This window comes from Aulostomus chinensis, chromosome 12, assembly GCF_037954235.1.
Source record: "Aulostomus chinensis isolate RoL2024-O1b breed Wild chromosome 12, RoL_Achi_v1.0, whole genome shotgun sequence".
NCBI lineage: Eukaryota > Metazoa > Chordata > Actinopteri > Syngnathiformes > Aulostomidae > Aulostomus > Aulostomus chinensis.
The window spans coordinates 19,816,834-19,831,646 of NC_141331.1; the positions used below are offsets into that span (position 1 = coordinate 19,816,834).

At 42.4% G+C, this 14,813-nt stretch overlaps 2 protein-coding genes across 2 annotated transcripts; both read left to right on the forward strand.

Moving 5' to 3' along the window:
• Window positions 1-5,881: 5,881 nt before the first annotated feature.
• LOC147252439 (trace amine-associated receptor 6-like) lies at window positions 5,882-7,807 on the forward strand. Its single transcript, XM_086220760.1, has 2 exons — window positions 5,882-6,064; window positions 6,221-7,807. Exons 1-2 carry the CDS (start codon window positions 5,904-5,906, stop codon window positions 7,029-7,031), a joined length of 972 nt encoding a protein of 323 aa, XP_086076886.1. The 5' UTR covers window positions 5,882-5,903; the 3' UTR covers window positions 7,032-7,807.
• Window positions 7,808-12,123: 4,316 nt separating this feature from the next.
• On the forward strand, window positions 12,124-13,313 carry LOC147252440 (trace amine-associated receptor 13c-like). The gene is made up of 2 exons (XM_086221142.1): window positions 12,124-12,299; window positions 12,500-13,313. The coding sequence occupies exons 1-2, from the start codon at window positions 12,124-12,126 to the stop codon at window positions 13,311-13,313; spliced, it is 990 nt and encodes a 329-aa protein (XP_086077268.1).
• The last annotated feature ends 1,500 nt before the right edge of the window (window positions 13,314-14,813 follow it).

Consider the following 14,813-nt stretch of genomic DNA (forward strand, 5'->3'; position numbering starts at 1 on the left):
CGCTATCCATGATAGTGCGATGAGGAAACATAGGTCTGAGAATTTTACTGACTCCTCACCAAGTGTCCAACCTCAAAATTCCCACAGACCCCAGAGACACACAGACTGGGTAAGTAATTTTAATCAGAGAGGTTGCAGTTTTCCCAACAAGCTTCTACCACTCGATTTTACTGAGGGGCGGATGTTACTCACTGCAACAGTCTCATTACTGATTCTTCCCACTTCGTCTGTTTTGGATGCATCAGAAACCACCCACACAAATCCCCGTGCACGTTTTGTTTTTTTGGATGCCTTTTACTTCTCTTATTCTTCTGTGACTTCTTCTTTATGAGTTGTTAACTCAGTGGACTCCGACACTTAAGCCTGCCAAGCCCGTAGCGCCAATTTACCGCTGTCCAATTCATATATTCGGGGGACTCTATTGCCCCGGGCCTTGCACCCACTAGCGCCGTTTATGTCACTATATTGGACCCTCACTCCAATATTTTAAATCGGACCCTCACTCCGATTAATTCAAAGTCGAACCCTCTCTTCGATCTTTGATAATTTCTTTTCTGTTAATCTTTGATGTGTCCAATTTACTATGAATGACGGTGGTCTTCACAATTCTCTTAATTTGGATTTCCAATGGCAGTACTTCGATACAACAGGTGACTGCTTACCTTATTTTATCGGCGCCGTCAGAGAATTGAGAAGTCCGAAGTCACTCGGGGTGGTCCTCAATCGACCGAGTTACTGATGTCCTTCCTTCATATCACGTCGGGGTCACCAAGTTTCTCTGTAGGAATTTTTCAACAAGTCATCATTAATCAATCAGAAGGACCCACAGAGTCTATATTGCGCTGTTCAAAATCCGGAGAGGACTCCTTCCAGTTGGTTCAAAAGAATTTATTCAGATTAACAGGAAAGAATACAGAGCTCTGGAGATGGTCTTCCCCTATCCTGGAGTCAGCATACGCAGATGCGTCGTCCCTGGCGTTGGGGCAAGAAGTCCAACGATCTAACTATCTTCTCCAGTTTTATGTGTTACAGGGAGGTGCTTACGTGATTGCTTCTGCGTGCAAGTGTGTATTTTTGATCTTTGTGTTATTTTGCAGAATCTTCTGTCTGACCGCGTGCCAGCACCATCTGTTCCATCGTAGACTTCGTGTTGCAGCTGTGAAGATAAAAACCTCTCTTTCCTTGATTCACGGCCTTGCTCTTATCTCCCACGGCCTTGCTCTTATCTCCCACTACTTCATCCCACCGTAGAAATTCTGTGGACTCTGTTCTGACTTAATTAGTTTGAGGGAGTGATGCTAGCCATTAGCTACACTCCTGCTTTTCCCTGTTGTGACCTTTTTACCTGTGTCCACTCTTAAACAGTCTGGTCTGTGCTTCACTGCCTTGTGTTTCCTGCACTCTATTTTAAGTAAATATATGTATAAATTTAACTACAGTTTAAGCAAATATATATGTATGGATTAATCTACAGTTAAAGCAAATATATGAATACATTTATCTACATTCAACAGAAGGAAAAAACACAGTAGCAACAAAAGACGGACAACAGGTCTAAGTCCTGAACGCGAATGAAAGTTTCAACAAAACCCAAAACTGGAAAGTGGAAAGTGAGGAACAGGAGGTGGAAACAGGAGACTAGCATGGAGACGGGAGATGGAAGACTGAGTCTGAGACTGAGACTGGAGGCACACTGCGATGAAGACGACGACGACAACAACATGAATGACAAACAATACAGTGACCCTGACAGCAGCAGAATGACAATGAGCCGACGTTGACAAAGGGAAACACAGAGGTTAAATACACTGGGGAAAATGAGACATAGGTGGTACAAACACACGAGACACATGAGGCCATCACTGGAGGGAGCACAGGAAGACAGGACACTATTACAAAGTAAAACAGGAAACACAAGACAAGGATCGTGACAGTATATTATGAGTTAAAAGTTATTACCCTGGTGGTATGGGACTGAAATTGGTAAAACATTTTACAGAAAAGTCAATGATAAAATAGTATATTTTAGGAAGATACCTTGTTTAACTTTGCTTGTGCTTGATCAAAAGAAGCAGGCGCTTCAGGTGGCCATGAATGTGAAGTATATAGTCAATCATGCAGCTGTGGTTGTATCACATGCAGGAGGTTAACCACCAGAATTTCAGCAGTGAGTCTGTTTGGGTGAATATGTCTCTGTCAACAAATGACACACGGTTCCAGAACAGATTACAGTTGTTAATACAACCAGCATTGTGTGCTCTGCAAGCTACCTGCACCCAAGAGTTAAGGCTGAGTATCCTACTAAAATGACCAGGGGCCTCATGTATCAACGCGTTTTACGCAAGAAAAACTTGCGTACGCCAGGATCGACGCTCGCATTCAGATGTATCAACGCGAAAAGTTTGTCGATTCTTGCGCTGTTTCACGCCAACTTTGAAGGTGCTGTAGAAGTTGGCGGAAAGCCGATTCTTGCGTTAACTGCACTTTGGTCCTTTGGCGACACCCTGTGGCGGTGTTTGGTAACTGACTATTTGATAACCGCACATACATCGGGCACGAAAAAGCCTTCCAGCGGGAGATGGCGGACTGTTCCGGGGTGAGTCAGTCGACCCTCAGCCGGGCCATGCCCTGGGTGGTGGACCTGATCATCCACCTCTCCCGCAGGTACATTAAATTCTCTTCCTGTGCGGTTGAACAGGCCAATATGACAGCGCAGTTTGCAGCAATAGCTAGATTCTCTAATGTAATTGGAGCCATTGGCTGCACTCATGTTGCCGTAAAAGCGCCGTCCCATTAGGGATATGCTTACGTTCATCGTAAGGGTTTCCACTCCATCAATGTGCAGATCATTGATGCGCAGAGGCTGGATGGATGGACACCTATCCGGGACGGGTAGCCGTCCTCACACGCTAGAATTTCATTTCCACAATGTGATTGGCTAAGAAGCGATTACACAATTCATGAAGCCAGATTAATTTATTTTGTCCACTAAACATTCCAGAACATTTATTAGTCGGTCGAGCTGCTCATTGATCCCCGTTATTCCCCTAATAATGTCCTCCTGCGACTGCAGGACCACCTGTGTGAGGACCCTCCCACTGGATCCGTGTCGGCCAGAGGATGCGCCTCTGGGTCCAGGTGGGATGGAGGACCGTTTGCCGCTTGTCGGCCTGGTGCTGGTGCTGGGTCTGGGGGAAGGGCTGGCCCAAATGCCGCTGGTCCTGGCGGATGACACTGAGCCGGCAGGGGTGCTGCACATCGGCGGCATGGCTGACAGATCAATTTCTGTTAAACATTAAATTTATTGGTTTATTTAAATGGCTGATTCTGTGAATTTGTCGCCTTTACATCTGTGGCAAAGCATGTGGAAATGTTGCGTAAGAAATGGAGTTGCCACTTACCCTCCAGGTTCTCGGAGTCAGCGTGGGTGGTGGCGACAATTCCCCCTCCACAGAGATGCTGCTCATGACTGCCGCCACCTGCTGCTCAAATTCCGTCAGGTGCCCCTCTCCCTGACCCCCGCCTGCCTGGCTGGCACTCCTCCAGAGGGCAGCTGTACGCGGCTTGACCTCCACCTTGCGGTCCTGTTGGTGCCATTTTCATATTGCTATTTAAATTTAGATTGAAGCCCATTGATCATTGTAGTTATTGCATTTAGTGATTGTGCAGTGTTGAATTTAGTCATATGTTTAGCTTGCATTGTTTAGGAAGTTAGAACTGCAGACATGCATTAGAAAATTAAAAGGGAACTTTAGCCAATAATAGGTCTGACCACTTTCTTTTCATCCCCGCAGGAGTGCATTGCTCCGAACCCACGGCGTTCACCCTCTCACACACCTTATGCCATTCATTTATTGTTCATTGTTGATACTGACACCACTGGACAGGCTGCCAAACAGAATCTGCTGTCGCGCCTCCACCTCCCCGACCAGCACCTCCAGCTCGCACGCCGTGAACCTCTTTTATTTTGACATTATTTTGCTAGTGCGGACAGCGGAGACCCTATTTAAATGAATTTGCGTATTCATAGGTGGGCATAATGGGGGCGGGCCCGGTCACTCTGACATCTGCGCTCAGTTCCACGCTGATTGGGATCAAGGAAGGAAAACGTGCGTGGATTCCGGCGCTCGCACATATTGATACATACGAATTTTTTGTGCATACGCAACTTTTGCGATTCTTGCCACCGCAGTTTTTTAGTATGAAATTCATGCAAGTATTGATACATGAGGCCCCTGATCTTTTGTGTCCTTGAAACGCTGACAGGTACTTGAAGGGGTTTTTGGTGAACTTAATCCTGTCCTTTTCCCATTGCCCTCTGTCCCTTCGATGGTACTCTGCTGAAAGCAAGGTCCTTATGTCCTCCCTCGGGTTGCAGGCCTTGGGTCTCTCTCTGCTCCGTCCCAAAGCAGTCTGGACCCAGGGTCCAGATGATTGTAGATGATACTCTCCGTTTCCCGCCTATGTCAATGGCGAGCACAGTCTCCAGCACTTGATCTGCTTCTCTGTCAAATGACTCCCATTATTTCCTAGCTGCTGCTGTTGGTCAATTCACTGACCTTTTCCTCTCCCCTGCCTCACTGTCCTGCACCCGCTGACTTGTTTCTTGGCTGGCTTGTCCCCTTTGTTGTAGGTCATTAGATACATTGTTTTTACGAGAGCAATTGTAGCCCCCTCTATTTTGTGCCTAGAGATGTTGAGTACTGTATTTGGACACCCAACCTCGCCTCTCCTCGGTCTCACCAGGTTGCCCTTTTCATTGCACACCACTGTGTCGCAGGCAGCCCATCTTGCTCCGGTGCATCCTTCGACCCTTATGGTTTTTACAGACTTTTACTGTCCTATTGACTGGACACAGAGCTGGATGTTTCAGACCTTGTGACTTTATAGGTTTTTCAAGTGGGCACCCCGCATCTTTGGCATTTCATCAAATAGCCCATGACACCTCTGTGGGGCTTGACAGCAAAACCAGCGTCCTGCAACTGCTCCCTCAGCCCTTCAGGTCTTCAGCACTCAGCTCTGCCCCCCTCTCCCCTGCCAGCCTGGTTTAGCCACCATTTGCCTTTCTTCGGCCAGGGCCAACTGGATGCTGCTAGAACTATGTTTGTACTCCTATCTATTCTACTCAAAACCCCCAAACACTGACTGTTGAAAACACTGCTGAACCATTTAATTTTGAAAATTCAGATCTTTGTTGTATGGGGTCCTAAAACTATAGACCTCTACACTGTGTATTGTCATTATTTCAATGGAAAAACAACAACTTTGACAATCAATGGTTACATTTGGACAGACTACAAATTACAGGTGTTACAAGCCCAAAGAGAAAGATCTTGTTGACGTTGTCTCATTGTTTGGGCCTTTAACAAAAATGTTTGCTATCGATGATGCGTACAGGGAAGATTTGTCCGTTGCTTTTGCATCATCTAATGAGAAATCTATAATATGAAATACAGATTCAAAAAGAGGCAGAATAGACATAATGAAGTGGATGAATATTCATTCATATAAGACAAGAAAGAAAAATTAAACTTATAAACGAAACAGAACTGAAAGGTTTGAAATTGAGATGAACAGAGATCAAGAAAGACAGAGGCCAGAAGCAGGATTAGAGAGTTAGTGAGGTAATTTAAGGCTCAATTAGGGATTTTTAGCATTACAATAGTGGTTTACTTTTAAGCACAGTATACCTTTGTGGTAAAATATGCTACAGACCTACAAATTATCGTTCAAAATATCCTCCAATAGGCAACCACTATCCCCGGGGTAAATAAACAGAGAGCAAAAGAAGAGGAGCATCCAATAAGAGACATGTAGGAGGAGGGCGAGTAGAGAGATAAAAGAGCTGTATAGACAAGAGGTTGCTCAGAGCTGTGAGAGCTCAGCAGTATCTCCTCATTCCAATGACTGAGACAGTCAAACTCTGCTTTCCTCATCTCAACTCCTCCTGCAGGAGGCCAGAAACTAACACTGGATCTAAACTTCTTTATATTCTGCTTTCCTGCGTCTCTGTGCTTACTGTAGCCCTCAACCTACTAGTCATCATCTCCATCTCCTACTTCAGGCAAGTGGCTTTAGACTTGCACATGGATATACTGCTGCTCCTCAGCTTGTACTGGTACATGCTGGTTGGTGATCTATGTAGTTATACTGTGTTTTTGTGTTTTTTCTTATCATTCAAAAGACATATTGATGATGTGATTATATTCTCTGACTGCAGGAGGCTCCACAGACCCACCAACAGCCTCCTCCTCTCTCTAGCTATCTCAGACTTTCTTATTGGCCTCGTGGTGATGCCTGTTGAAATCATTTTGACACAGACCTGCTGGATGTTGGGTGACTTCTTGTGTACTCTTTATTATTTTTTCCCTATCACAATAGTCACTGCTTCAGTAGGAAACATCTTGCTCATATCAGTCGACCGCTATGTGGCTATATGTGACCCTCTGCATTACACCACTAAAATCACATCCCGTAATATTTCAGTTTGTATTTGTTTGTCATGGATGTTGTCAACATTCTTTAGCGTTGGCCTTTTATATGACAGCCTGAAACAACAAAACAGCTCCAGTTCCTGCTACGGAGAGTGTGTTGTTAATATTAATGGAATTGTAGATTTGACCATTGGCTTTATTATCCCCATTGGTATCATCATACTTCTCTGTGCCAGAGTGTTTGTGACAGCTGCATCTCAGGCTCGTGCTATGAGGTCCCACACTGCAGCTATCACTTTACAGCAATATGCAAAAACAACTGCTACAAAATCTGAAATTAAAGCTGCAAGGACACTTGGTGTTCTTATTGTTGTGTTTCTCATGTGTTACTCACCGTATTACTGTGTGTCTTTTACAGGTTACAACATCTTAGTCGGCTCTTCAACTGAGGCATTCATGATTTTTCTGTTGTATTTCAATTCTTGTCTAAACCCTGTCATCTACGTCTGTTGCTACCCTTGGTTTAAAAAAGCTGTCAGATATATTGTCACACTGAAGATACTGCAGCCTGACTCTTGTGAGGCGAATATACTGTAGCAAGAATATCTATTGAGAAAAATGTGAGTATAATGTTGTGTGAATATATGCATTTACATGGATGTTTTTCAAAGCTTTGACATGGTTAAAGCTCTCTAACTTGATGACTGTCGAAGATATCAGCAGCACTTTGGTCATGGTTGAGGTCACACATTTCTGATAATCTGTGTAGCATTTTTTTGTGTTTTAAATCTTGACAAAAAAAAATAACTTCCAAAAACAGACAACAGTTATGACTGTACAATTTCTTGACAATTTCTTTCATGAAATAATGCAAATAAAACACTAAATGCAATGATTTATATGCCCATAACCTGTTGAATGTAATTCTAGCACAATATGTTATTATCACAAACATTAAAATAAAAATAGATATTGTTTTGAATGGTACTGGCTTATACCAGGCACTGGTCCTCATATTTTGTCACTGTAATTCACATGACTGAGATGGACAGAAACATGAATGGACAATAAATCAACATCTCTCATGAAAAGATTCAATAGAATCTCACCACTACATTCATTATGAGCTGTTCTATTGCAGGTTGTATTAACCTCAACATGAAATCTACCAGTACTTGTAATTGAGTGATCTGCGTTTACAATTTAGACTTTTTCAGGACACATGAACAGATTTGACCTATTAAAAGGACATAATAGATTAATACTGAATTGTAATCATGTTGGAAACAGAGAGAGAGAGAGACAGAGAGATTCTCCCAGCGGGACCTATCATGCCTGGATGTATGATTTGAATGTGTACAAGACTGCCTATATCATTTACAACTGCTGAGAAGCTGCTGTCATGTACAGATTGTTACTTTATTATTGTTTCCTTCAATAAAGAAAGCACTTTCCCACCCCTTGCATATGCTGAGTTTTTCTGAGTAACGCTTGTTTGGAAATTTGCTCCAACACATAAGGTCACCTGGTCTCACACTAACCTAGAAACTGCTCTGTATAGGATTGTGACTGAGGAACAGCTGACCTGGTAGAGTACCTAGAGAGTAAGAACAATACCATAAAAATACAGAATATCAACTAAACATGACGGTTATAAAATCCTGAATAGGCTGGCTAACCTGATGCCTGTCTAAAGAGCAGAACTTTCAGTCGGATTCTGAAAGTGTAAATGACACAACTGATCAGAGAGAACAGGGGAGGGCATTCCATAGTTTAGGTGCTATTGTTTGAAAGTTTTGATCCAATGAGTAAAACAGAACAAATTCAGTAAAACTGTAACTGTTCAAGCCCTATTCTGCATTCAAAATGTCATTAGTGATGATAACCAGGGCTGTTTCTGTGGAACGACGCTTTGGAATGCCCAACATTATACAGTTTATGATTATCTAAAACGATAGTAAGCTGCTTCTCATTAAAGATTTCTAAATCAGGTTTAAAAGCTCTGTTGTTTGCTGAAGCCTTTCAGAAAACTTTTAACTCATTTTCTTATGTGAAATTTGACATTGTAATTACAATTAAATTCTATGGCATTGATTTCTATGTATTTCATCACAATTTATTTCTATTTCCCTGTGATTTTATGAGGCCCTTTGGATGTCTTATGCATGAAAAGTGCCATATAAATAATATGGTCCTGCCTTACGAGGTGGCACAGTGGGGCAGTAGTTGATACTGTTGCCTCACAGCAAGAAGGTTCTGGGTTCGAGCACCGAGTCTTTCTGTGTGAGTCTCCATGTTCTCCCTGTTCCTGTGTGGGTTCTCTCTGGTACTCCAGCTTCCTCCCACAGTCCAAAGACATCAAGAGGGGACGAGGCTGATTGATACTCTAAATTGACTGTGTTTACTCACAGTCACGGTGTGACTGTGAGTGTGAATGGTTGTCTGTCTTCATGTGTTGGCCCGTTCCTCTCGCCCGAAGGCTGCTGGGATAGACTCCAGCCCCCGCCACCTTTAACTGGATAAGCGGTAGAAAATGGATGTATGGATGGTCTTGCCTTACCTCAGCCACAGCTTATTCAAGCAGTTTGAACAGAAAAAGCAGTTGTGATGCAGGCCTATAATTGTTCAAAAGGGAAAGGCCAAGGTGTTTGTTTGTTTTTTGCAAGAACAGCACATAATACGAATCAATTGGTAAGGGACACAGCCAGCCAGACAGAGATTGATCATGGAAACAGCCGATGGACCAATGGAATTAAAAATATTCCATAACAAAAGATGACGGTAAAATTTTGAAGGGAGATGGGAGTTGAATGATGGTTTGATTTTAGGTGGCAATTTAGAAATGTAACCTAGAGAGATTGGTGATAGAGTCCAAAATTATAGCGCCAAAGGTACTAATGAATAGATGACTGGAGGACACAGGGATGCTTGCTCTGACTTTGCCAAAAAAAATGCTTGCAACTGATAATTTTTAGTGCGCGAGAAGACATGTATACCTGGCGGGTAAGAGCCGCAGTACCTGGAGAGAACCCACGCATGCACTGGGAGAACATGATCAATGAGTAACAATGACAGGAAAGGAGAAATGGTTATAAGGAAACTTGTGAATGAAATATATGGTTTAGAGGCAGGGAAAGAGGTAATTCAGGATTAAGAGCTGGCAGCAGTGGAGGGGCAGCAGGGGGAGCTAGCATTGAGAGTAATGAGCTGTAAAGACAAGGAAGCATGTGACTTGGATGCACACAGTCATGCATACAGCACTGCACATGGATTTGCTGCTAAGCCTGCTTGGGTGAAGTTCGTCAGTCTAATCAAAATATGGCTCGTAACAATAAAAATAAAGATCATCAATAAAATCAAAGCTATGATTTGTGTGGGCAGCCTACATCCAGGAGTTGAGGTAAAAAAAAAAGCCTGCTAAGTCATTCAGCTCCCATGCCAAGATCAGGGAGAGGATCATCAATGAACATTTACTTTTCACAGTTTCTGAAAAGGCTGAGCAGGTAGTTTCAAACCTTCTTTACCACTTCAGATTGGCTGCAGACCAAGAACTTGGTGCATTATTTAGCTGTGGGAGTTTGTCCGTGATCAATGGAACTGTAGCTCCTTAAAGCAGTGAGTAGGGCTGGGGGTGAGGAGGCTGGTTAGATGGAGTTGGGAAAGGAAGATTATATGACACATTACATTTTAATGAATGTATTTGTTTATGGAACATCTTTACAAATAGGGCCCTATTTAAGCAATGGTGCCAGGTGGTTGGGGGAATGTATGTATGCGCTCGGGCATGTTAAGCCTAATTCTGGTAAGTGTGGCTGTGCTACAAGTCAAGTCAATTCAATTTCATTTGCATAGCTCCAAATCACAACAAAAGTTATCTCATAGCACTTTACAAGTAGAGTAGATCAAGCACCAGACTCCTTCAATAAATTTATACCCAACAATTCTCCATAAGCAAGCACTTCCTGCAACAGCTGCAATTAAAACCTTCCTTTCAAATGGCAGGACTGTCAGACAGATCCAGGCTCAATGGGGAGGGACATCTACTTTGACCAGTTAGGGGGGAAGAGAGCAGGAAAGCAGGGCAGAGACAGAGCGATATAATGGAAAACAGGAGGAGAGAAGGACAGACAGGGATGTGAACAGAGAAGCCCTAAAAGAGCACAAACCTCAGCAAGCAGCACAAAAAGAAGCAGCCATTAAACCCTAACCCTGGTCTATGGCGCAAAATTTTTTATGGTGTGCACTCATACTGAGTACAAGTTCATTTGTTAGTTTAGGAGTGATGGCGCTTGGAGTGAAAGCATCATTTGAGCCTGCTTGAAATGCACAATGACACTTGCACTTGGCCTAGCGCCAGCTTGTGCCATGTTTAAATTAGGGCCTGTGATAATAGGAAGAGATGGGACATGTACAACTGTCAATGGGAAATGCAGTGCGCAAAGAAGCTAACATGCCAAATGTCAGCAGGATACTCCATGTTTAAAAAATGTATCTAATTATCCCCAACGTATACCAGCAAGATGTTATCCCAAGCCCTCTGGCTACAGGACCTTTTAGATTAACTTAAATAGTCTTCAATTGATGGCATATTATTACCTGGGGGAAAGAATATGTATTGTACTCTAAATTTTTCACTATTCACAGGCTTATTTTAGTGTCTCCACGTCACATCTTAAGCAAGTATTATATTACAGTTTGTGACGATGCTCCATTTGCCCACTAGTTACTTCATAATCTTATCACCTGAGCACAACCCACTACGCCCTTTAGCCAATCTGGAAATTTGGAAAAGCACAACCCATCGGAAAAATATGACAAGGCTTAAGAGTATCAATCAGCCTAGTCCCCTCTTGATGTCTTTGGACGATAGGAGGAAGCCAGAGTACCTGGAGAGAACCCACACAGGCAAAGGGAGAACATACAAACTCCACACAGAAAGATCCCGTTCCCAAGCCGGGACTGGAACCCAGAACCTTCTTGCTGTGAGGCGACAGTGCTAACCACTGCACCACCGTGCAGCCCCTCCCTCAAGTCTGTTAGTGATATTGTTTCAGCGGCAGGAATACAGCTGGATCCCAACAAAATCAGAGTGGTTGAGGAATTTCCAGGGCCAACTAACCTCAAGGCAGTTCAGAGGTTTCTTGGCATGTCAGGATAGTACCAAAGTTTTGTTCCAAACTTTCCTCAACTAGCAGGGCCTCTAAATGACCTGGAGCATACAGGAGCAAATTTCAGGATTTCTGCCTTCAAGACCTTGAGGACCTGTCTGGTTTTCCTAACCCATTCCTTGGCATCCAAACTTTGACCACCCCTTTATGTTCTACACAGATGCCAGTAACGTGGGACATGGAGCTGTGCTGATAGAAATAACGCGGCTTGGAGCACAGAAGGTTGTACTTAATGGCAACAGGAGCTTGAAAATCACTACTAAGTCATGGAGAAGAAGTGTTTGAGAGAAGTGTGGGCTCTAGAGAAGTTGAGTGATTACTCGGAAGGAGGGGAGTTCAAAGTAGGCACTAACCACTCTGCACTGTTGTCCTATTGTCCAACTCACATGAATGGGGGGAGGAGGACCATAAGGTTCCAAAACCAGAGCTGAAGCTGGGAGGAGGCAGTAGAATAGAGAGTATTAAAAGGACTGTCTGACAGAGAGCTTTGTCACACTGTCACCGATAAGCTTCAGTGGTTGATGATGTTGGAGACCATGGAAGAATCTGAACTTTGCTTTCCACAACTTAACTCCTCCTGCAAGAGGCCAAGACAGCCTCCTACTGAAGCCATGCTTATATACGTTCTGCTCTCTTCTATTTCTCTCATCACTGTTGTTCTTAACCTGCTGGTCATCATCTCCATCTCCCACTTTAGGTAGATATCAGCTTCACAGCATAAGATAAAGTGTTGTTTTTATGATACATATGACATTGATGTATGTGCTGTGACAATGATTTAATCTGTATTTAGATTCCTATATGAAATGTACAAATATGATTTTTGTGGTCTAACTCCATGATAACAACATATTAATGAGATTCTCTATCCCTCTGGCTCTCTGCCTCTCTCTCCAGGCAGCTTCACACCCCAACCAACCTCCTCCTCCTCTCTCTAGCTTTCTCAGACCTCCTTGTGGGCTTCCTGCTGATGCCTGTTGAAATCATCTATATAGAAGCCTGCTGGATTCTTGGTGATATTTTGTGCACTCTGTATTATATTATAGATTACATCATTACCTCCTCCTCAGTTGCTAACATGGTGCTCATATCAATCGACCGCTACATTGCCATTTGTAACCCTCTGTGGTACCCCACCAGAGTGACAAAAAGAAAGGCACAAATCTGTGTTTGTTTGTGTTGGATCTGTTCAATTGTCTTTCGCATTTTCCTTTTAAATGATCATCTAGAAGCTCCAGGTAAATCCATTACTTGCCAGGGAGAGTGTGTGGTTGTGATCAGCTATACAGCAGGACTTGTTGACCTCACTTTCACCTTTATTTTACCAATTACTATCATTGTAACTCTATATGTTAGATTATTTGTCGTGGCTATGTCTCATGCTCGTGCCATGCGCTCCAAAATTGGAGCTGCTGCACCTCAGCGTTCCAGGGTGGTGAAGAAAACTGAGCTGAAAGCAGCCAGGACTCTTGGCATTGTTATTGTTGTCTTTTTGATTTGTTTCTCTCCATACTACATCCCCTCTCTCGCAGGTGAAGACACTTTAGTTGATGCTTCATCTGTAGCCTTTGAGATTTGGCTTGCGCATTTTAACTCCTGTCTAAACCCCATCATCTATGCCTTCTTCTATCCCTGGTTCAGAAAATCTATTAAACTCATTGTTACACTTCAGGTGCTGAAAACCGGATCTCGTGATGCTAAAATATTTTAGAGACGATGTTAAAACTTCTGACTGGGGTTCTTTCAATGTATTCGTTTGAGCTAATGTCAAGTGATATCATGACTCCTATTTCACTCCATCTCTGTGTAAATGTATGCCGTCCCTGTGTATTTATTAAATACTGGAAAGATCTAAATGTCTTATTCAAGAATGTATTTTCATCCAGAACAATCATTCTAACAAATGCCATGACAAACACTGAGACAACTTGTGTTACAGTCAAAATCAAATCAACCACTCATGAGGAGCTCTTGACAGAAAACAAACTGCAGACAAAGACGCCGGAGGAGCTCTGGCGCTCAGATGACACTGCAAACAAAAGTCTAAAGTTTCACATGAAACACAGGCCTGTATGTGACATAACGAGATATACAAAGTTAATCTGTGTTACTCTTCCCTCTCATACTGACCTCTGTCTGTCCAAAACATCAAATTGAAGGAATGCTTATCATTTTCACACAGAGGTCTCTACAGTGGACAACTATACATTTTAAAATGTATTTGTCATTGTTATTGTGAACACTGCAGCCTGCCTGAAATAATGCTATACTCAATGATGGAGCATGCTCAAGCAAAACTCAGAGCAAATGTCTGGTATGGTTTTAGTGGTGTGTGTTCCAGTTGTGTCCAGTTCAAGTTGATGGCTTTAATTTTGAAAGTACATCATCATCAGCAGCTTTTGTCATGTTTTCTATGCAAAATTTTTCCCTTCAAAACAAACAAGAACTGAATCTGGTTCAGGATATCTGATTCAGATAGTTGTTGTGGAGTAAAGTAATTGTGTGTGTGTGTGTGTGTGTGTGTGTGTGTGTGTGTGTGTGTGTGTGTATCTGATATTTTGTCTTTCAGCTTTCAACAGTAAAAGTTGATACAAATCAGAAAGCTCAGGCACAGGCGAACACAATGTGAACCTGAAAAGACAAACAAATCCTTGACTAGACTTTTCTGACCATTGTCTGTGAATATTTTCAGGCCTTTCAGAGTCAAGGTTATTCATTTGATATTAATCATTGTATCTCTGTTTTAATAAGATGACTAACTCAAGTAAAAGCTATGTGATAAAATACACACTATATCTTCACTGTAAGCTGCTGGTTGGTGTGTTATCAAGTGACCTGTACCGTGTGACCTATAGCTATAGGTATACAGCAATTTTTCAATTTAAAAATGGGTCTTTGTACTTTCTAAGAATTCCCTGTTTTATGCCTGTTTTGTAATTTAACATTAATATTGTTCTTGTTATAAAAAAATAATGGTTTACATTTAAAGCAAGTATTACTGTGATACTGGTGCTACTCACTTGAAAACAATTTCTTTTGTATTGATTATTTCATTTGTCATCCTGATAATTTGGTAATAAGTTAATGATATATGGGTGTCAAAAATACACTGAAGCTGGAAAAATAAGCATGCTAATACTGAATATTGCCAGATCAAGTCAATGTTGCTGCTATCCTGATTACTTGCAATCTATACAATAACTTGTTTCCT

Coding starts and splice junctions, on each gene's coding strand:
- LOC147252440 (XM_086221142.1), top strand. CDS start 12,124: ATGATGTTGGAGACCATGGAAGAATCTGAACTTTGCTTTCCACAACTT. Junction 12,300..12,499: donor ATCTCCATCTCCCACTTTAG/GTAGATATCAGC, acceptor CTCTCTCTCCAG/GCAGCTTCACACCCCAACCA.
- LOC147252439 (XM_086220760.1), top strand. CDS start 5,904: ATGACTGAGACAGTCAAACTCTGCTTTCCTCATCTCAACTCCTCCTGC. Junction 6,065..6,220: donor ATCTCCATCTCCTACTTCAG/GCAAGTGGCTTT, acceptor CTCTGACTGCAG/GAGGCTCCACAGACCCACCA.